A 23,222-nucleotide genomic window follows, 5' to 3' on the forward strand; every position below is an offset into this window, starting at 1 on the left:
GAGATCCTAGAACTTCCTTTGGTAACACATTTGGGCTCAAAGTAATTGCAGCTTCTGCTTTCTTCAGGTGGGTGGAGATCTGTACCGTGCAGTGCAAAGCAAAATAGGCTGATTTGTCAGCCATTTTGTTAACTGTACACATGTAACCCTTGAATACCATTTCAAAATGTGAGTACTGTACAATGCTTCCAAGGATTGCATGGAAGTAGACAATCAAAGCTCACTGTTTAGTCAGTTCCTACAATAATCAACTAGAACAATTGCAGAAGAAATGTGTTTAACTTGAGATCAGGATTCTGGGACCACAAAGTGAGGAAAAATTAGCCTTACATTTTCTTTTATTCAATCAGAAGTTATTTCTCCCCTTTCAATTTTATGCTCAGTGGCAGGGGTGACCTACACCTGGACCTTAGTCAAGGTCATTATTCAGAAGAACACAAAGGGGCACAAGTAATATTTGTATTCAGATATCACATACTTTTTTTTTTACTCTATTACAAAGATCAAACTGACTAGGCTGCACAATGTTAGGATTTTTTTAGGTCTTAAAATGAACACTTACAGGAACCAATCACAAAATCTTTGTGGCAAACTTCGGGGCCAGCGGCAAATGCCTTTGCTTCGCTGCTGACTACAAATTACAGGCCATTAAATCAACTGTTGAATATTCCAAGCAGGTCGTTATCCCAACCCAGAAAATCCCAACTTTAGATTGTGATTTTGAAATAAGGTTTCAAACACCAATTATATAGGCATTAATTCTAGCCTTAACACACCCTGCATTAGTGGTATGTTCTCAATTGCCACATCAGCTACTCTTGTAGCAATTCACACAGCAATTTCCATTCTTTTGTTTTGTGCTGTATGGACTGGGATCTGGATCGAGGGTGGCAAAAGTTACTCTCCATCACAAAAAAAGCAGAGCGCTCTTCCATTGCCATAATTATATTTTGAAGAACTAATTGCTGAGTGTATGTAAATGTAAAGAATGAAACTTCGAACTAGATAGTTCTTTACAAGATCAATACTTTATTGCAGATACAATCGGAATTATTTGCTTGGTCCACATTACATTCTGAATAATTTAAACAATCCATGTTACATATAATTGGTCTTAGTCACATCATTACATATATAGCAGACATCAAAATATCTGTACATTATCTTTAAGAATTTGATCGCAGGAATAGTAACAATAAAATACATTAAACATACTATAGCCATATTACATGATACTGGAAGACAACTCTTTAAATTAATAGCTTATGTGGTATATGCTTATTTATTCTGCCTTACTTCACCCATCCGTCTGACAGCTTTAAATAAAAGTTAACTGACCTACGTAATCCTCTCGCCTATTCCTGTGTGTGTTGCTTTGTTCAAAAGTGCAACTTGTAACTTCAGTAGGTGCAACAGTGAACAAGCTTTACAGGTACCAAAATTCCAGACCGAACATCTTTTACAGAAAACTATGTCGCCACAAGACTCTCTGAATTCCAGCTGGGCTATGTTTCTTTATAAACTAGAAAACATGCCCCCTTTTGCATTACTAAATCTTGCAGGAAAGTGAAGGACTACCATGTCTTCTCCAGTGAAGAATTGCAAGTTGCATGCAGAATTTCCACAGACCAAGGCAACATGCTGCAAAAGGGCGAGAGTTTGCGCTGATTAGTTATCTACTGAAATCCGTTATCTTTAAAATAGGAAAGCATTCGAAAGTGTTATCCTTACGTGCTTGTGTTGAATGCTGTGCAAATACATTCGCTAAAGTTTGCAGCAATGCAAGTAGAACAAGATTCTCAACTGTTGCTTTTTATTTCTAAAGAAACTTTGAGAAGGCAATGATACAAACTAGTGTAGGTTTCAACATTTTAGAACAAGCTCAACAGTTACCAGATATTAAAAATACAGTAGTTTGAGAAGGATCACCTTAGTTAGTGGGAAAGTTAAGACAGTCTGAACAATGCTCAACTTGATCAGTGTTGCAGCTAAATATAATCACAATAATCACACAAATTGTGTCCCATACACAAATATCACTTAGAAATTAATTTAAATATTTACAAAATAGAGTCTAAACAGTACTACTCCACACTATTTCATACTTCATTTAGAACAAACAGGATTGATTTTTGAATATTCTCAGTCCTCAACTAAAAAGTGACAATTCTTATGCCTGCTTTGTACTGGATTCTGTTATAGGGACTGGGAGGCAGGGGCTGCATAATTAGAAGTTTCAAAGCCCTTCTGGATACTATGATCTGTTGAAATACAATATTTGGGTCCTAAAAATAGCTCCATTGTGAATGGCATTCAAAATGAATACCAGTTCCAATACCCACATTTGCAAACTGAAAAAAACTGTTCTCTTACTTTGCCAATGTGAACACACACAGAATTATGACAAATGACCAAATATTTTACAAACATACAAGTGAAATATGAAAATTTGTTAATGTTGAAATACACACCGTCAGCATTAACACACACACTCTATCCACAATTTATCCAGAGATACACAAATGCACTTTACATCAGCATCAGGGGAGGTTCATCTGACTGTTCCAAGATCCTCTCAAGTGTACTCCACTGTGAAACTTTCCCTACATCATGAAACGATGTCCTTTTGGACCAATGGAACAGATTACATTTCCAGCAAAGTGCATGTTAAATACATTTCCCCTGTTCTTTAAATTCAGATATTTTAGTGTCGATTGGTTAAAGTGTTAATATCTACAAGACTCCGGATAAACACATACTGAAAATAATTGAGCAAAATGCGTGTTAGATACTCCTATTTAAAAAGCTCCCAATTAGATTTTTAGCACTACATATCTAGTCAATAACCCACAAAATTTCACCAATACATAGCGCACCTCAGAAGTCTACTAGTTGTGTTCAGTGTTTTTCATTTTCGTTCATTCCAAGTTGCTGAATCATTAAAAAAAGACAAATACATAATCTCCAGTTTACAGAAATCCTGATGGAAGAATAATCTGGATTCAGGCACAAGATTTCTTGGTGAAGCAATCACGAACTTCAGGATTAGACTAATTCGTGACCAGCACAAATGCAAAACTAATTCGATGCCACAGTAATTTAATATACAAACTCTACAAGCATGATCCGTTTAAACTTAAACATAACTACACTTCAATCTTAAGGAATTTCTGAGGTCCCAAAAATATATTGTAATTCAAGAACGTTTGGCTGGTCCAGTAAGAGGTATAATGTATAGTTTTTGTTCTTTTAGCGCCTTGGTAAACAGGTTAAAAATATTAGCTTCAGTGCTTGAACATTAAGCTCTCTGAAGAGGTAACTTTCCCTACTCTATTCTGCACAGCCTGCAACTTGACAATGATCAAAAATGCGCAAAGCAAAATCTGTGTAATTCCACACAAATCACTGCTTCTACTTAAATACATTTGCCACTATCGTTCTTTCAGCAGCTGTAAACCACACCTTCATCCATTCAATGCTAACATTTTGACACAAACATCTGCAAGAAGCCAACTGTAGGTTTAAAAATTTAGACTACATTTGATTTGTAACTTGTTTCCAAATATCGCCAGACCGGGCCCCACAAGGGATCCAACTTATTAAAACATATGGCAAATATCAAGGGTAGGTGAGCAAAGTGCACCATGTGAAACTTATTGATCACTTTCTAAACTCAGTAAAGTGGCTACTGCCAAAATATTCAGAGACAGCATTTACAGTAGATGGACTGGGAGTTGTGGTAGGAGGTGGGTACAAAGTGCAGACTGATCTTCACTTAGTCTGTTGATCAGGATCAGTAGGGCTTGAAGTTCCAGTAACTGGAAAACACAGAGATCTGTAAAGACAAAAAAAAATGCATCAGCCAATAGAAAAAAGTCTAATACAATAGAGTACTTTTTCCAAATTCTCAAACATGCACATTTTATCATTGGAACTGAAACCACAATTTAGATTTTTCATTAACGATACGCGTCAGGTTCTTTTTTAAATACATAAAATTAACTATAGCATTTCATTGTGATGAATGAAATATTAAAACAGTGAAAATAGCACAATATGCCACAGGCTCCAACTAAACTCTAACTACAGTTCCATGTTTTATTTAAGGCAATATGTGTTGACTTCTTTAATTATTTAGTGCAGCAATTGTGATTAGCTTTTCAAACCGGAATTTCTTAAAAATGTTAATGCTTTCAATTTGAACAAAAAGTTTCAAGCTCAATTTCAAATAGGCTGAAAATGACAAGGTGCCCACCCCGGATGGACTGGACACTTGGATATCTGAGGAAGTTTCTAATTAAATCTGTTACACCCGCGTAGTCATTTTTAAGGATTTATTGCAGACAGAGTAGTAACTCGACACGTGAAGTTCGTTCCAGAGCAGAATTAGGAAAAGCTGGAGAGTATGTCAGCTGTTGGCTCCCTGCAAAAGATTGGTGAAAACAAACGTAGGTCCCTTGCAGTCGGACTCAGGTGAATTTATAATGGGAACAAAGAAATGGCAGACCAATTGAACAAATACTTTGGTTCTGTCTTCACGAAGGAAGACACAAATGACCTTCCGGATGTACTAGGGGACCGAGGGTCTAGTGAGAAGGAGGAACTGAAGGATATCCTTATTAGGCGGGAAATTGTGTTGGGGAAATTGATGGGATTGAAGGCCGATAAATCCCCAGGGCCTGATAGTCTGCATCCCAGAGTACTTAAGGAGGTGGCCCTAGAAATAGTGGATGCATTGGTGGTCATTTTCCAACAGTCTATCGACTCTGGATCAGTTCCTATGGACTGGAAGGTAGCTAATCTAACACCACTTTTTAAAAAAGGAGGGAGACAGAAAACGGGTAATTATAGACCGGTTAGCCTGACATCAGTAGTGGGGAAAATGTTGGAATCAATTATTAAGGATGAAATAGCAGCGCATTTGGAAAGCAGTGACAGGATCGGTCCAAGTCAGCATGGATTTATGAAAGGGAAATCATGCTTGACCAATCTTCTGGAATTCTGTGGATGTGGTGTATTTGGACTTTCAAAAGGCCTTTGACAAGGTACCACATAAGAGATTGGTGTACAAGATCAAGGCACATGGTGTATGGGGGTAATATACTGGCGTGGATAGAGAATTGGTTGGCAGGCAGGAAGCAGAGAGTCGGGATAAATGGGTCCTTTTCAGAATGGGAGGCAGTAACTAGTGGAGTGCCGCAGCTCTTCACAATATACATTAATGATTTGGATGAAGAAATTGAGGGTAATATCTCCAAGTTTGCAGATGACACTAAACTGGGTGGCAGTGTGAGCTGTGAGGAGGATGCTAAGAGGCTGCAGGGTGATTTGGACAGGTTAGGTGAGTGGGCAAATGAATGGCAGATGCAGTATAATGTGGATAAATGTGAGGTTATCCACTTTGGTGGCAAAAACACGAAGGCAGAATATTATCTGAATGGCGGCAGATTAGGAAAAGGGGAGGTGCAACGAGACCTGGGTGTCATAAGTTCATCAGTCATTGAAAGTTGGCATGCAGGTACAGCAGGCAGTGAAGAAGGCAAATGGCATGTTGGCCTTCATAGCTAGGGGATTGGAGTATAGGAGCAGGGAGGTCTTACTGCAGTTGTACAGGGCCTTAGTGAGGCTTCACCTGGAATATTGTGTTCAGTTTTGGTCTCCTACTCTGAGGAAGGACGTTCTTGCTATTGAGGGAGTGCAGCGAAGGTTCACCAGACTGATTCCAGGGATGGCTGCACTGACATATGAGGAGAGACTGGATCAACTGGGCGTTTATACACTGGAGTTTTGAAGGATGAGAGGGGATCTCATAGAAACGTATAAGATTCTGACGGGACGGGACAGGTTAGATGCGGGAAGAATGTTCCCGATGTTGTGGAAGTCCAGAACCAGGGGACACAGTCTTAGAATAAGGGGTAGGCCATTTAGGACTGAGATGAGGAGAAACTTCTTCACTCAGAGTTGTTAACCTGTGGAATTCCCTGCCGCAGAGAATCGTTAATGCCAGTTCATTGGATATATTCAAGAGGGAGTTAGATGTGGCCCTTACTGCTAAAGGGATCAAGGGGTATGGAGAGAAAGCAGGAAAGGGGTACCGAGGTGAATGATCAGCCATGATCATATTGAATGGCGGTGTAGGCTCGAAGGGCCGAATGGCCTACACCTGCACCAATTTTCTAAGGTTCTATGTTTCTATGCCTGACAGGGAGCATCACATAATGGAGAACTCCAAAGGAGAAGCAAAAATGGGGGTGAGGGAGGAGAAAGGTTGTATACATCTGCATGTATTGGATTCCACCATCCCCAGCAGCACAGACATGGTCCGGTGAAATTTACCCACTGCTGGTGGCATTGTAATCAGAGACAAGTAACAGCACTTTATTACAATAACTTAGTTATAGTTCTGCCAAGTCAGTTATATTACCGGTTTGTTATGACCACAAAGTAGCCAACTGTGAAAAGGATATCACACAATGTAAAAATACTTCTGATTAACAGATTAAAAGAAATAGGCCAAACCTTATCCTTCAGCTGCTGACAAAGCTGCAGTGCGATGGTAAAGAAAACAAGCGTGTCATTTAGCCAGGGGACTACACATTCCACTTTGTGCACGTGGCTAACTTCGAATTTCTGGTTATTAAGCTCACTGTGATGCAGAATGAAGAAAACACACTTTGAATTATTTCTTGCTCACATTACATTTTCTTTATAGGCAATAAAGCAAGAAGCTGCTTACTGTCAAGGAAGCACAATGACATTTATTAGGTTTTCCTATTAAATTTGATGTGATGACTCTCTTGTTTTATATTGGATTGGTAATCTACCCTGGAATTTCAACTCAGAGTTTAGATAGGAATGAACTACTTGAACTAAGGGGAGAGTTGTTGAATACAAGAAGATTTCTGCCTTTTGACAGTATTTCCCTCCCCTTTCCCTGGATCTCAATGGGCTGCATGGCATCCACAGCCAAAAGGATAAGTGATGCTTCACACATCCCCACTGCAAAGGGGCATCTAGCCTCCAAAAGCCCACCTTGGCAGTACAGCATGTAAACAAATGAGATTGCAAACTCTGCTACTTTTTAAATAGAGGAATTTTAGTTTAGATGGTGATGTTCCCACAAGAGAGGATAGTGCATTAATAGCAGTGATGCATCACTGAATTAGTTTCATGAGGGCAACAGTCAAAACACACACTCTTGCTGTACTAAGTCATTTCAATAATGCAACCTCTAATGCAATGCTAGTACAGAATATTCACAGAAAAAAATGGATAGAATTGTGGAATTTGATTTCGGGGAAAATCCAGGAGGGTCATGTAATAATGTAATTTGACTTATTCAGTCACCATTGCCCAATGGGTCCAACAGTAGTCTTCCATCAGGGATTACAGTGCTCTAATCTTTTCACCACATGGATCTGGGATTTTGTGATCATTTTGGAAACTGCATTCTGCAATTCCATTCATTTTACTGTAGAAAATACAAATTGGTGGCCTTGTCTATTATATGTACATCTTTAAAAAAAAATCTGAATCAACATTTTTTTGTATTTGCAAAGATCAATTAGAAATATGAAGTTGCAAATCAACTACAGTTAATTAGGCAGTGTGATATTTTCACATTTATTCAAAATAGCATTGTAATTTTGGTTTTGCTGCTATGAAATTGCTGTGAAGGCATGTGGGAATACTAATATCGATCTAATAAACCTACAGAATAACATCCATTATTTAAAAAAATGTCTTTTAAAACATCAAGCATTTGCCATTTGTTTGATGAGTAGCAATATGTTTGGATCTGCCACCATTTCAAATGACAATTTATTTTTGTCCTCTGCCCAAATTTCAATATAAACTTTTCAAATATAAATTTTTTTTAATATTCGTAAGCTGGATTGAAAAAAAACCTAGCAAACATCTATTCCTCAAATCATTGCAAAATAACTGGGGAAGGATAGATAAAAAATATGGAAATCATTCAAAAAGCAATAAACATGCCTTGGGAATAAGGCAACAATTGCAAATGTAACACATATACAAAAAATATACACAAACTCTCTGGCATCTACTGATCCTTTCACGGAAATATATATGTTCCACATTCAAAATATGCACAGCATCACTTTTGCAGATGCTGTCTGCGTCAAAACCCAATTTAAAACATAAAGCAGGTTAAATAGGCCTACTGGTTATTAGATACTCCCTGCCATCCAACCCTCATCTAGGAAATTATTTTACTAAACCAGTTTTTCAGGTATAATAGAACTAATGCATCTATTTCCCATGTGAAGAAACTCAGAAGGCACTTACAACATGGACCCTGGATTGTGTAACACAGAGCTTCCTGCGGGTTTGAAGTTCTGCAAGGTGAAGGGAAAAGCTGATGAGAAGACGATGCAAAAATAAAATACAAACTTTATACATCAAGTACTGGCTGGCAAGACTTGGACTTTTTACCCGTTTTGAAAGCCATAGTTTAAATGCAACATGGCATAGAAGAGAGAGAAATGAACAGGAAGTGTAGAATGATATTGAGTGCCAGGATAACAGCGATGGAGCTCAGTGCCTCACGTGATCAAATAGTTTGGACATTTAAGTTAGTCACTTTTCTATCCTTAATCTCCTACTGGGCCAGTGTGAATTTGTGTCATCTTGTATAAACAGCATGGAATATACCTGCAGTAATAAAAACATAGGAACAGGAGGCAGCCATTCAGTCCCTCGAGCTTGTACCCCCATTTAATTAGATCGTGGCTCATCTGTACCTCCACTCCATTTACCTGCCTTTGCTCCATATCCCCAGATCCTTTACTTGACAAAAAAAATCCATCTCCGTCTTGAAAATTTCAATTAACCCTGCATCCACAGCCTTTTGGGAGTGCGAGTTCCAGATTCCTTTTTAAGGAACATTTACTTAAGAGTGGCTAAAGTAAATGTTGGTCCCTTAGAGGATGAGATGGGGCAATTAATAATGGGGAACAGGGAAATGGCAGAAACTTTTAACAAATATTTTGTAATGGTCTTCACAGTAGAATACACTAAAAACATCCCAATAGTGGATAATCAAGGGGCTATAGGGAGGGAGGAACTTAAAAGAATCACCAAAGAAGTCGTACTTGGCAGAATAATGGGTCTAAAGGTGGACAAGTCCCCTGGACCTGATGGTTTGCATTCTAGGGTCTTAAAAGAAGTGGCTGCAGAGATAGTGGATGCATTGGTTGTAATTTACCAAAATTCCTTGGACTCTGTGGCGGTCCCAGCGGATTGGAAAACAGCGAATGTAATGCCCCTATTTAAAAAAGGAGGCAGACAGAAAGCAGGAAACTATAGACCAGTTAGCCTAACATCTGTTGTTGGGAAAATGCTGGAGTCCATTATTAAGGAAGCAGTAGCAGGACATTTGGATAAGCATAGTTCCATCAAGTAGAGTCAGCATGGTTTTATGAAAGGGAAATCATGTTTGACAAATTTGCTGGAATTCTTTTGAGAATGTAACAAGTAGGGTGGATAAAGGGAAACCAGTGGATGTGGTGTATTTGGATTTCCAGAAGGCATTCGATAAGGTGCCACATAAAAGTTTACTGCACAAGATAAAAGTTCACGGGGTTGGGGGTAATATATTAGCATGGATAGAGGATTGGCTAACTAACAGAGAACAAAGAGTCGGGATAAATGGGTCATTTCCCGGTTGGCAAACATGAGCTAGTAGGGTGCCGCAAGGATCGGTGCTGGATCCTCAACTATTTACAATTGACATTAATGACTTGGATGAAGGGACCCAGTGTAATGTAACCAAGTTTGCTGATGATTCAAAGATGGGTGGGAAAACAAATTGTGAGGAGGACACAAAAAATCTGCAAAGGGATATAGACAGACTAAGTGAGTGGGCAAAAATTTGGCAGATGGAGTATGATGTGGGAAAATGTGAGGTTATCCACTTTGGCAGAAAAAATAGAAAAGGAAATTATTTTTTAAATGGAGAAAAATTGCAAGTGCTGCAGTACAAAGGGACCTGGGGGTCCTTGTGCATTAAACACAAAAAATTAGTATGCAGGTACAGCAAATAATCAGGAAGGCAAATTAAATGCTAGCCTTTATTGCCAGGGGGATGGAGTATAAAAGCAGAGAAGTCCTGCTACAACTGTACAGGGTGTTGGTGAGGCCACACCTAGAGTACTGCATACAATTTTGGTCTCTGTATTTAAGGATATAGTTGCATTGGAGGTTGTTCAGAGAAGGTTCACTCGGTTGATTCCAGAATGAGGAGCTTGACTTATGAAGATAGGTTGAGTAGGTTGGGCCTATACTCATTGGAGTTCAGAAGAATGAGAGGTGATCTTATCGAAACATAGAAGATAATGAGGGGGCTCGACAAGGTGGATGCAGAGAGTATATTTCCACTCATAGGGGGAACTGGAACTAGGAGGTATAGTCTCAGAATAAGGAGCTGTCAATTTAAAACTGAGATGAGGAGGAATTTCTTCTCTCAGAGGGTTGTAAATCTGTGGAATTCTCTGCCCAGAGAGCTGTGGAGGCTGGGTCATTGAATATATTTAAGGAGGACATAGACAGATTTTTAAGTGATAAGGGAATAAAGGGTTATGGAGAGCAGGCAGGCAGGGAGCTGAATCATGATCAGATCAGCCATGATCTTATTCAATGGCGGAGCAGGCTCGAGGGGCCAAATGACCTACTCTTGTTCCTATTTCTTATTTTTTATTCCCAGTAGCCTCTCTGTGGAAAAGATGCTTCCTGATTTCATTCCAAAGTGGCCTAGCTCTAATATTATTATGCCCCCTTGTTCTGAATACCTGTACCAGAGGAAATAGTTTCACTGTATCGAGCCTATCGAATTCCTTTACAGTTTTAAATAACTCTATTAGATCACCCCACAACCTTCTAATCACTAAGGAACACAAGCCAAGTTTATGCAATCTGTTCTTATTTTAACCCTTTCAGCTTTGGTATAATTCTGGTGCATCTGCGCTGCGCCCTCTCCAAGGCCAAAAAACTGAACGCAGTACTCCAGTTGGGGTCTGGCCAAAGCTCTGTACAACTGAAGCATCATTTCCTCCCCTTTGTATTCCAACCTTCCCTCGAGATGAAGGCCATCATTCCATTAGCCTTTTTGATTACTTGCTGTACCGGTGCTATGGCTTTTTACTGGTGTGTGTATGGACACCTAAATCCCATTTTCCTCCACAACTCCTAGTCTCCCACCATTAAGGAAATATTGCGATTTGTCTTTCTCACATCGAAAGTGGATAATCTCACAAAGAACTCCATTGGCGGTAGTTTTGCCTACTATCCCTGGTCTATGTAACTTCCTGCTCCCATCTATACAACTTACTGTGACTCCTAGCTCAATGTCATCTGCAAACTTGGACACTGAACTCTATTCCTTCACCCAAAGTGGTTGACCTCACACTCCCTCACATTAAACCGCATCTGCCATAGATTTGCCCACTCACTTAGCCTGACAACATCCCCATGTAACTTCCTCCTCCCATCTACACAAGTTACTGTACCACCTAACTTAATGGCTCGTAATTGGCGGTCAGCGGCTGATCTCGAAGAAAGCTGTCCACAGAGCTCTCACAATCTCTGTGGTGAGAACTTTAGCTTCCTCAACGTGAAATTGATTGTAGCGCTGTCAATAAGGGAACTCCAGCAAACAGCAGCAGTGATGTCATCAAGCTGTCTAAGCAGGCAATCACGTTGAAGAAACCAAAAAATGAAAAGGACTGATTATCTGCACTTTAAAAAAATATTAGAGAGCAAAATAAAGATTAGGACATACACATGGGGTTAAGGTCAAAGCTAAATATCAGGAACTAACTTTATACAGGGTATATATATTTTTTTAATTTAGTAATTGTTATCATAATGGAGAAATGTGACATTCCACAAATACAAAATTCGTTTTTCAGGGCCAGAAAAGTTGTTCAGCAGGTACACCTATTTCAACAAGGCTCAACATTTAATGCGGTCTTTAACAGCGATATTAGCGCAGAAAAGCCCAAGCTTTCATCAGTTCCACTGATTTAATTTATTGCAAAATTTTTTTTGGGGGGGGTGGGGGTGGGGAGTGCAGCCTGTGGCGAAGCAGTGAATGACTGACCACAACTTCAGGATTTTCACGTTTAAATGTGCATGCACCAAATCCTGAAGTTGCGGTCAGTTTCAGAGGGGTAAAGATGGCGAACACAGACACTTCGCAGTCATTACCCACTGCAAATTCCAGGCCAATGTCATCTGCAAACTTAGACATACAACTCTATTCTTTCATCCAAGCCTTTGATATATATGGTGAAAAGCTGAGGCCACTTGTCACATCCTGATAATCAGAGAACATTCCCTTTATCCATACTATATCTCATACCTCTTAACCAATTACAAACCATGTCACAAAATTACCTTCAATTCCATGCGCCATCATTTTTGCTAATATGTGGAACCTTATTAAATTCTGGAAGTCCAAATAGACAACATGCATAGATACTTCCCTATCCACCATGCTAGTAATATCCTCAACAAATTCAAACAGATTAGATAGACATGGCAACATCAGGTAGAACAGATGCTGGTGTGATCACTCATCTACTCACATAAAAGGTCATGCAGTACATTCAGTAAGTTTTTTGTTTCTGTGGTTCTTTGACCTTTTACAATCACGAAATTCTGCTGGAGAAGAGGAAAAGGCCGTCCAATCCACAGGAAACACACCAGGAAGTTCCCTAAAGCATAGGAGATTATTCTCCTAGTTTGTTTTCCCTTGGAACACGATTGGAAAACTCTCCTTTCCCTTAAGGAACCCATAGTATAACTGCAGGTGATGACTACTCAGATTCATGCGAAACCCAGATGTCGAGAGTGAGCTGACCAGGCTGTGGACAGCTTTGACTGTCTCAATATTGACAGAATCCTGAAGACACATGAATTGTGTGGAAGGAGTCCAAAACCAGATTTCTTTTCACTTTCCCCAACCAGGCAGGCAAACTTGCCCACAAATGAAGCTCTAATATAGATCAGTCAAAACTTAGAAACTAACTTTCACTCCCTTTCAGGGAGCCCTGAAGCCACATGAAACTATTCAACTCAAACATGATCATTAAAGTTACATTCTGACAAAACCAAAATTTCATGCACCTGTGGATATGGGTTTTCAGAAATTAATGCATAAAGAAAGCATGGATTGATATAAATTATTAACCTAATTTGAAATCTATGTTGATTTACTGATTTATTTTTAAACATTTATCATAGTAATTCTCAGTAGCAATGTTTTGGACAGGTTGTCATAGGTCCATATACCCTTACAAACCTTTCTGTTCAATCATCTCCTCTGGCAATCTATCATCCTCCTACAAAATCAGGTACAGTCTGTAGTGGCTTAGTAAATCCAGAGGACTGGACTGTTAATCCAGAGAACCTGAGTTTAAATTCCATCATAGCAGCTTGAGAATTCGAATTCAGTTTAAAAAAAATTCTAGCTATAAAAAGCTGATATCAGTAAAAGTGACCATGAAGCTGTTAGATTGGCCTAAAAACCCAATTGGTTCTGGCATGGGCTCGACAGGTCATTTGGCCTCCTTCTGTGCTGTAACCATTCTATGATTCCTAGGGATGGAAATCAGCTGTGTTTATCCGGTCTGGTCTATATGTGACTCCAGTCCCTCACTAATGTGGTTGACTCTTAACTGCCTTCTGTAGCCGGATCTACAAGCCACTCAATAGTATCAAACTGCTACAGCGTTTCAAGGCGGTTTACCATCACCTTCTCAGGGAAATTAGAGATAGTCAATGAATGCTGGCCTTTCCAGTGATGCTCACATCCCAAGAATGAATGAAAAATTAAATAAAAGTAGCCAAACGTTCCTATTCGCCTTTAACTTTAAAGCTGTCTTCCCCAGTCTTGAATCCCGTGCCTGACAGAAGAACTTTCTAGATCTAAATTCTCCATTCCAGTGCTAATCTTAAAGACCTCTATCAAGTGCTTCTTGTCCTACACTTAATCAAGGGAGTCAAGTTTTAGTGGCGATAATGGTTTCTCAACTCAACCCTCAGCCTCACAGCCCTCTCTGAACTCCCTCCAATAACGCTAGGTCTTTCCTGTAAAGAGACCAAAACTGACCAGACTGATCCGGTTACCTTTGGACTTATAAATCACAATCTTAGTTATACCTCCCAATGTTTTATTTGGTTTCTTCACCACCTGCGAACTCTGAGCTAAGTGCATTATCCATCAAATAGCCTGAGATTTCTTTCCCACTGTTACCGCAGGCACATTTTCCCTTCTATCATATCTCATTGCTATATACTTATGTTGAACTCCATCTGCCTCCCCACTGAGTAATCGTGACAAAATTCCTTTGCATTGTCACTCATTGAATAGCACCAATGGCCACTGCATGCCACTTCTGAACAAAACTCTTGGACAATATTTCATCCTCCAAGTCACTGATAAAATTATGAACAACAGTCCCAATATCAATCTGAATTATACCTGCATCAGATGACATTCAAAAAGTCATGTTATTAAACTAAGTACTGAACAACTGTACAAACGAACCAGTTTATACTGATTAAAAGGGAAACATTTTTGGAGTAAACACCTAATTACTAGCTATATTAATGACAACATAATGCAGTGAAAATGCTGCTGCTGTATATTACCTTATTCAAATTGGGCTGCAGAAGATGGAGCTGGTAGACAATCAAACAAAGTTTACTCAGATTAATGTAGAAGTTCGCAAAGATGTCACCAGGAAGAGATGGTGTGAACATTTTCTAAGAGAGAATGAAGATATTTAGTTATTACAACTATACACAAATAAACATCAGCTGAAGCTAATGAAATGAAAGTTGAAATTCCTGAAGAACTTAATTAAGTTACAGTATCTTTATTCATCATTAGCACAACATTCTAACCTACTGATTAAAGTGACATAGGAACATGGTAACACAAATATCTATTTGTGGAGTGCTACACAAAGTCAGTGCACATCAGGTGATTGGCTTATTGTGAACATGAATTAAGTCTTGCATTTGGTGAAGAGTCCAGTATTAATTTCAGATGGCGAAATTATGTCCACAACCCTTCCTCAAAGCCAGCTTAATGACAAACAGTTAAAATCTTTGACATGAATTTTGCTACCAGATGTTTAGGCTGCAGTCACACTATAATTATAGCACTGGTGTGAAGCTATTTACTTTCCACTGACACTACAGCTACAAGTAAAACTGGAATGGTTGACGGGTGAAGAGAGAGGATGGGGGACGGGTGGAGAGACTGAAGGGGATGAAGGGAGAGAGGAGATAAAAGGGAAATAAACCAGCAAAACTAAAGACACTGGTCAATCATACAGTAGGATATGTGCTCACCATCAAACTGCTCGAGGCTACTTCCGGGAGTGTCATGGCTGCAGGAGTGGTGAGTCTATTGCGAGCACGGGTTAGCTGCAACATTACTGCATCCATGAGCTTAAAAAGAAAATGTCTACGTTTTGTCAGGTACAGGCAGGTTTTAGGACTGGTTAATGTTCATTCGGATAATCTTGCGGATTAATTACTTGTAAATACAATATTAGCTTCATGCTAATAACAACAGGGGAGGGGGAAAAACTGTCCTTTATCTTCAATGTGGTTGCTAAACTGACTGTTTTGTTCCTTGGGGCAGAGTTTCAGACCAAGTATCGTTTTGTATTTTTTCTATACAGGGGAAGAATGTCATCATCATCATCATAGGCAGTCCCTCAGAATCGAGAGCATGTGTCACAATCAGTCATATGAAAGGATAAATATCTTCACAAGAAAGGCAGACAGATAACTCTTACGCTAGTCAGGATTGCCTCACCAGAAGTGAAGCAATTTTCAACTGAAAAAAATATGAATTTTAATCTTTTGCAGCCAAAGACTCTCTGATGCTACTGTATCATTTTGATTCATCTGTGATTATCTAAGCCATTGCACAGATACTTCTCAATGAGTGTTTATATTTCTCACTAGAATATAGTTTGATGGTGCAATTTTACAAAGAAATCTTTACTTTGCTCCCACCAGCTAACCTGTAACCAGGGCAGTAGACAATTCAAGAGACTTTCCTGTAGAAGATACATTCTATTTCTCCCTGCCCTTCCAAAAGCACTGACTCACGCTGGAGTGTGAGATCCAAAGCCATCAGACAGCCTCCAGTCTCACTCAGGAGGCTATGCTTCACACTTAAGGCTAGAAAGTGTCAGTCGGATATTTGATAATTGGGAGGATTACATCAAACTCCTGTCCTCATCTAATGTGTACTGTCTAGCATAGGCTGCTGGCATGTGACCAGGGGAAGGAACCTCCACCAAACTGTAGCACTCCTACCGCCAATCTGGCAGAGATCACAGCACACACCCAGGGACTGAACTTGGCCTGTGTGGCCTAGATATTGACTGGATAAACTTGCTGAATCATTATGGGAGTCTACAGTTTTCTTTACCATTGTAACACTAAGAGGTTTGCCTGGAAGCTGGACCAGAGCCCATGTATTGGAAACAAGTGCTAAAACACTGCATGGCAGGTATTAAAATATAATTTGATACACCCCCATTCCAATTCTGTGGAACGTGTCAGTTGCCGTTGTGTGTGGCAGGGGGTGAAGCAGTCCCTATCTTTTCTCCCATCATTGCTTGAAAGTTAACTTTTATCTGTAAACAGACTACCTGTAGACAGAAGTCATTATTAGTAAAAGAATCCATGGCTATTAAACATTCAAAAGATATACTTAGCTTTTAAAAGGACTTAATTTAACAATTGATTTAGATATTAATAATTGCATCATAAGTACTGAAATCTGACTGACCTTGTTGACCTCTGCCCCACTTTTAAACTGGTAAGTCTGATCTCTGCTGTTTAGTAGGTACAGGGCCTGACCAACATGATTCCTGGCATCTTGAATCTGGCAGGATAGAAAGAAACTGTTAATACAAAGACTGAAGAATTGAAAGTCACTGGTGCGGGGCGGGAAAAGAAGAGGTCAAAACCAAGTGGAAGGAACGTTAACATACAACAAGAAGTGAAGCACACAAGAATAAAGAAAGAATTTAAGTTGCAACCCAGTGTTGTCCAATAGAAATTGCTGACTAGCCACAGATGTGGCTATGGTGACACTGCTGTAACCACATGCAACAGTTTTCGCAGATTTACGCCACATGTGTATATATACAATTCCACGTAGAGAGGTTCTGTGGGAAGGAGGAAGAAAGGAGGACAGTAGAAGTATGTTTGAGTTTGTGTGTAGTATTGGCACATGTGGCGGAGCCTGGTCTCCAGTCGTCTTGGATCTCCTTGCCACTGGAGCAAGACCTTGCTCCATCAAACCCGTGTGGTGGCTGGTGTGTAAAGACTACCCCATGTTAAGAATTCACGCACAGTCCTCTTCCACCATTTAAAATGAGTTCATCAGTCACCTGGGTACTCATTTTTGGTGTGGAAGCAGGTCATCCTTGACCCCGAGGGACTGCCTATGAGGATGATGATATATACTTAATTAACATAAAATTGTACAGCACGGAAACAGGTCTATGCCGGTGTTTATGTTCCACACAAGCCTCCTCCCATCTTACTCTATCAACACATCCTTCTGCTCCTTTCTCCCTCATGAACTTATCTAGCTTCCCCTTAGAATAACATCTAACACCATTCAATAACCAAGGAGGGAAAGCGCTCATAGACCAAAAAACACTCGCACTGCTTTTCGTCTTACCATTTTACCAACTGACACACAAAAAGGTTAAAGTTCATATGAATACACCATGCAAATACAAGTATAGAGATCACATGCTCAACTACAATGTCTATTACTCCTTTTTTTTGTTTACTAATCAGAAATGAAATTAGCCACATCTGGATTCCCAATTAGCCACATGTGGCTAGTGGCAAATATATTGGACAACACTGTTCCAACCCAGTTCGTCTGCTAAGCAAAGGTTTTGCATGGTTTCCCCCTGTTCCCCAAAGATAAGCAAGAAAAACTCCTATAGCTATACATCCCATATTAATCACTGATCACGTACCTCTCGATATTACTTTTCTATGGTCCAAGCAGTTCAGAAACATTTACATAAAACATGTGACTATTTTTATCTGCACATGTTCTTACAACCTCAATCCTGTCCCCAAGACATCATTCAAGTTATTTATTTTTAAAAGGCTTGAGTCAGCACAGTACGAATTCCTTTATTCAGGAATCTGTTCCACAGAACCACCGTTCTTGGGGATGGTGGGTTGAGAAAGAAAAACCCAAACTCAAATCTCAGTCATAATCCAAGGTTTAGCAACTTCAGAGTTCCCAAATGCTGCGTTAACTTATCTACTGTCTGCCCGTTATGAATGAAATACCAGGATTCAAACACTACTGCCTGTTAAGTATCTGATTTATTCTTATTTCTTGTTTCTAGCAATGGGAGATAACTGATTTGAAGTAATGAAAATGAATTAAAGCATGAAGAGCATATAATGAGACATGAAACAGTTTACTGAGCCCTTACTCGGGCAAATCTCGATAAAAGTTTCTAATAATTGGGCCCACATTATACCTCCATCTCCATTCCCAGTTAAGTATAAGAAAAACATTCAGTAGCACTGTTCCCTCTAATTTTTGAGAGGCCCCTTCAATATTCCGCTCATGCGCGGTTTTTCCCTTTAAAAGTCAGTGGAGCCGGCTGCACGGGACTTCCAGAGCGCTGCATGGCCGCGCAGTAGGTCAGGCAGTATCTGCGGAGAGAGAAACAAAGTTAATGTTTCAGGTCAATGACTTTTCATCAGAACTCATGATGCAGGGTCATCAACCTGAAACGTTAACTCTGTGTCTCTCCCCACAGATGTCTGACCTGCTGACCGTTTCCAGCATTTAGTTTTTATTTCAAATTTCCAGCATCCATAGTATTTCGCTTTTGTCCCAGTTAAGTACAGTTTCTCCAGCTAACTGAATATAACTGCTGAAAAAGCTGGATCAGGATTGATACCTAATCTGTACATTCTACATTGCTACAGAATTTTTTTTCCATGTTTTTTTTTAATGGGGGGGGGGGGGGGGGGGGAGGGCTGTATGGGTAGAATAAAGTAAGCAGCAAGTGGAAAAATAATCAAAATCTATTGTTTAACAGATTAGTCAATGACACAAATGGTAACAAAATTGCAGCCCAACCATGATCATTATGCAAATAGGTTTATTATGTTAAAATAAGCTAAACAACCATACTAAAGAATGCACACCCACATGCAATTAAGGAAGAAACTGTTATGATCAATGTTTTTACCTGCTGCATTTTCCACTGTTTGTCCTCCCTGAAGGTACAATGCAGAACCTGGTTGTGTTTAGGCAGCCTAAGGTTAATGTCCTATTTTAGAGAACAGAATTTCAATTAAACTTCACGTGTGGCCGCTTGGACAAAGCAGTTGCCAAGAGATGGAAGAACTCTTTATATTTACGCAATGAAAGATTTTGGCGTGCGTATATTGCAGCTAAGGTAAAATGCACTCTATCCTCTGGCCATATACATTATTCATGGTAAAACAAATGTGGTCGTCCCATGAAAATATTTATTGTGAAGTTAAGTAGTTAAATAACACTGTTGCACTTTCAGAGTTATTAACTTGTTTTGTTACATATTCCACAGAATAAAAGGAAAATATTCCCATTGTTTAGAGACTGCATTTTCCGTTAACTATTATTAATTTAACTCCATGTCACAGGGCCACAAATAAAAGCAATTAGCCATTCCATCAATCACTGTTTGTTTGTTTGAGCAAAAACACATCACTGTGGTCACAAGGATATTTAAGAAACAGGAAAATTACTCTTATGATTCCACTCTGTTGCTCTTCTCTTCCTCCCCTCCCACCTCCCCAAACTGAGACCAATTGCTGGCTGGATTCGTTGATGCTATCTGAACTTGCCTCTGGGAGCTGTGCGCGAATTGGCAGAGGACAATTCTTTTCAAATTTTCTCTCCTTTCTTGCGTATGGAGGCAACTGATTTTTGCTAAGTCCCTCCCCGTGTGAAGTCAACTGCTCGGGTGCTTAGGCATCCACGGTGCTTAACATTGGTGCTCTAACACACTGCACTACTGCATCAATTCTCTCTCTAAAATGCACGTTATTCTGGAAATTGTGAGTTTAAATCTCCCACAGTACTTTGGAATTTACTCTGGGTTCAAGTGAAAGTGGTTAGCACCATAATACTTTTAAAAGTCAAAGAGAATTCAGTGTGTAAACACATCTGAAAATAAAGAATTCTGAATGGTTTAATATTGTACGTGTTTAAACGTGGGGATCTGCACTTCTCTGCCTTGAATTCATTACCAAAGACTTCAGAATGGAAAAGCTTTATTTTCAACATCCAAATGTCAATACTGCACAATAATTAGCAATGGTAAATGGGCTAAATGGTTCCTTTAATTGTGAACCTGCCTCTGGGTGTTGTCCATGAGTATGTTGAGGACAATTCTTAAATTTTCCCATCCTTGTGAATGGGGGCAACAGGTTTCTGCTTGGTCCCTGATGAAAATAAGGCTTATACTCTCCGAATCGTTTCATGATTGTATGTATGTCTGTGTAACACGGTGTCAGCTTTGCCTGATCACCATTCGAGAAAAAATTCAAACATGGCAAGGTTTTCACAACCAGGAAAGCTAAACATGGAGTTCACTTTCAAAGGTCTGGTTTGCTATATACACACATTAAATTCAGGTCGAATGATTTATTCATTTTAAACTGAAAATGTATTCATTCATATTCAGTCGTAAATCATATTATTGAAGTCTATGATACCCATATTCGTTCCTATTTTGTGTGTACTCACAGCCTGAGTCAGCGCATCTCCCTGCAAGGTAAGGACACCTTTCACCTGGTCTGTGCTAGAAAAAAAATCAAATCTGAGAAAACATTCACACCATGGTGTATAACTCAAAGAAGGTTGGATTTATATTTATGTTTATTCTGAGAAAAAAACAATACTATTTGTACATATGGTCTATATACACAGAATAAAAAATAATGTCATGATTATCCAGAGAAGATTGTGACGAACAGACTGATATTTAATCATGTCACCTCACTCTTTCCAATTTCTCAATAGGAAAACATTGCACAATTACTTCAAACAGTAAATTACATTTCCTCCTTTTCTATTTCAAAGTCATCTTTGGCAATCATCTTTTGCTGGGGATGAAAAATTTAATTCAACTGTTGTCTCACCCAGAACAGGACAGAGTGCAGGAATGTCTGTAGTTAGTGCTGCACCCTAATTCTCAATATTAACATCGAGCATGGTACTCTCTCATAAAAAGTGGAGTTCAGCCGAAGGACATTAAAATGGTTATTGCTTCATTTCCGGACAATGGTCAACTTCGAATACAATTTTACATATCTTCATATTAAGTCACTAAGAATAGCCTTCTCATGACTTGCCGTTCTGATTAGCACACTTCCACTAAGATTCACCCATGCACTTCCACTAAGAAATAATTGAAGCGCAAAAGATCAAGGGATTCACACCTAAATGTTATTCAAATTTAAGCATGTAAACTAGGAATGTTCAGGATTAGACAAGACCATTTTGCTCCATCAGGCCAGCCCCATATTCTAACAACAGAATACACAGTTCACAACTGTTATCTCCCAATGTATTTTCTAGACAACTTCCCTCTTAAAATTATTCATCAGTCTCAACCATCTCCCTGGACAGCTCATTTCAAATATTTCAAGCACTCTCTGCATGAAACAGTTAAGATCTATGCTGTCCATTCATTTCCCTCTTCGCGGCTTCATCCATCATTCTGGAGATCACGGTAACAAGTTTCTTAGGATTTAACTTGTTGATGTCCTTAAAAATCTCAATAAGATCCCCACTCAGTCTTATCTTCTCTGCAGTCTCCCTTTGTAGTTCAGGTGTGTAATACTAGTATCAAGACAGGTAGCTTTTTATAAAGGTAGATACCCATGTCAGACCACCTGAAGGAGTTTGAGAACTAAGGCAAGTCACTTCCTTACATAGAGAGAAGGTATCGAAGTGAAAGTGAATACTACAGAACACTCTCAAGCATCCTAAAGCAGTTAGGGAGAGAGAAGCACTGGAAGATGGCTGGGAGCAGGTTGCTTGGCCCAGGGAATAGGAGCAGTTTGCATGGCCCAGTGAATGGGAGCAGTTTGCTTGGCCCAGAAATATGTGGCACAGGGATCCTAAAAAGAGAGGGGAATACAGAGAGAATTGGAGATTTAGGGAGAAAAACACACAAAGCAAACAAAAGATTAAAGACACACCGAGGTTACTGTTTCAAAACAGGCCAAAATAGATTAAAAAAATAACAGCCACTTGACACAAGTTATCAGTATTGTACACAACATTCAATGCTTTCTGAACGTGATTAGCGGAAGAACATTTAGACTAGAAATTCAGTATCGCCACCTTTAGCGCCGGGCGATGTCTACCGCCTCAAAGTGCGATATTCAATTGTATCGCCCCAAGAAAAGAGTGGAGTGCTAAGAGAAGTATTCCACACTCCTCTTCGGCGCTAATGGAGCAATAGCGCAGGAGGCCTACTCAAATTTTTGCTGGCATCCTGCGCCTAAAGATAGAAAAAAATCCTGTTGAAAAATTCAATAAACCTCACGCACACTTCCCCACTGCTGCATCAAATAAATAAAAGTTGAAAAGGTGAAATTTCAGCACTTACCTTGCACTCTGGACGATATCGCCTTGGGATCGTCGTTGGACTGACTGCTTTCCTCTGCCAGTCTCAGCGCCAGGCACTACGGCAGGCAAAAGACTGAAATTTCCAAACGTGGCGCTACAGGGGCGTTGCACACTTGGTGATGTCACCGAGTGGGCAGCGCTAGCGACCACAGCGCAAACGGTCAGCGCTGCCACTAAACCTTCACTGAAGTTTGTGGCAGGCAGTGAGCGCGGCGCCACGGGTGGGAAGTGCTTAGTGTCCCGTTAGCGCCAACCAACCGAATTTCTAGCCCTTAATTTTCAGATACCTGGGACACATTCAAAAATAAACAAGATGCTGAAGGGTTTACAAAACATGTAAATGTGAAAGATCTTCCAAAGCAGCCCTCCCCTTCGCAATTTCTTTGATTAAATAAAATGATCTTTTCCATCAACTTGATTCTTCCTCAATGGAGCACTTTAGGGATGTATGTTGGCAGATAAAGGAAATTTGCTATCTTCAGTG

General features: G+C 39.6%; 1 protein-coding gene across 2 annotated transcripts in view; it reads right to left on the minus strand.

Annotated features, from left to right (window-relative positions):
• Positions 1 to 1,040: 1,040 nt before the first annotated feature.
• rogdi (rogdi atypical leucine zipper) overlaps positions 1,041 to 23,222 on the minus strand; it is a 29,496-nt gene continuing 7,314 nt past the window's right edge. The window contains exons 4-11 of one of the 2 annotated variants that reach the window (XM_070901015.1): positions 20,846 to 20,900; positions 19,302 to 19,382; positions 16,844 to 16,939; positions 15,385 to 15,483; positions 14,677 to 14,790; positions 8,311 to 8,360; positions 6,520 to 6,646; positions 1,041 to 3,835 (exon numbers count right to left, since the gene is read on the minus strand). In XM_070901015.1, the coding sequence (XP_070757116.1) occupies positions 3,794 to 3,835; positions 6,520 to 6,646; positions 8,311 to 8,360; positions 14,677 to 14,790; positions 15,385 to 15,483; positions 16,844 to 16,939; positions 19,302 to 19,382; positions 20,846 to 20,900 (664 nt within the window). In that variant the 3' untranslated portion in view covers positions 1,041 to 3,793. The remainder of the gene's footprint in view (positions 3,836 to 6,519; positions 6,647 to 8,310; positions 8,361 to 14,676; positions 14,791 to 15,384; positions 15,484 to 16,843; positions 16,940 to 19,301; positions 19,383 to 20,845; positions 20,901 to 23,222) is intronic. The other variant, XM_070901016.1, reaches the window with a different exon arrangement.

This window comes from Pristiophorus japonicus, chromosome 15 (genome assembly GCF_044704955.1).
Source record: "Pristiophorus japonicus isolate sPriJap1 chromosome 15, sPriJap1.hap1, whole genome shotgun sequence".
Lineage (NCBI taxonomy): Eukaryota > Metazoa > Chordata > Chondrichthyes > Pristiophoridae > Pristiophorus > Pristiophorus japonicus.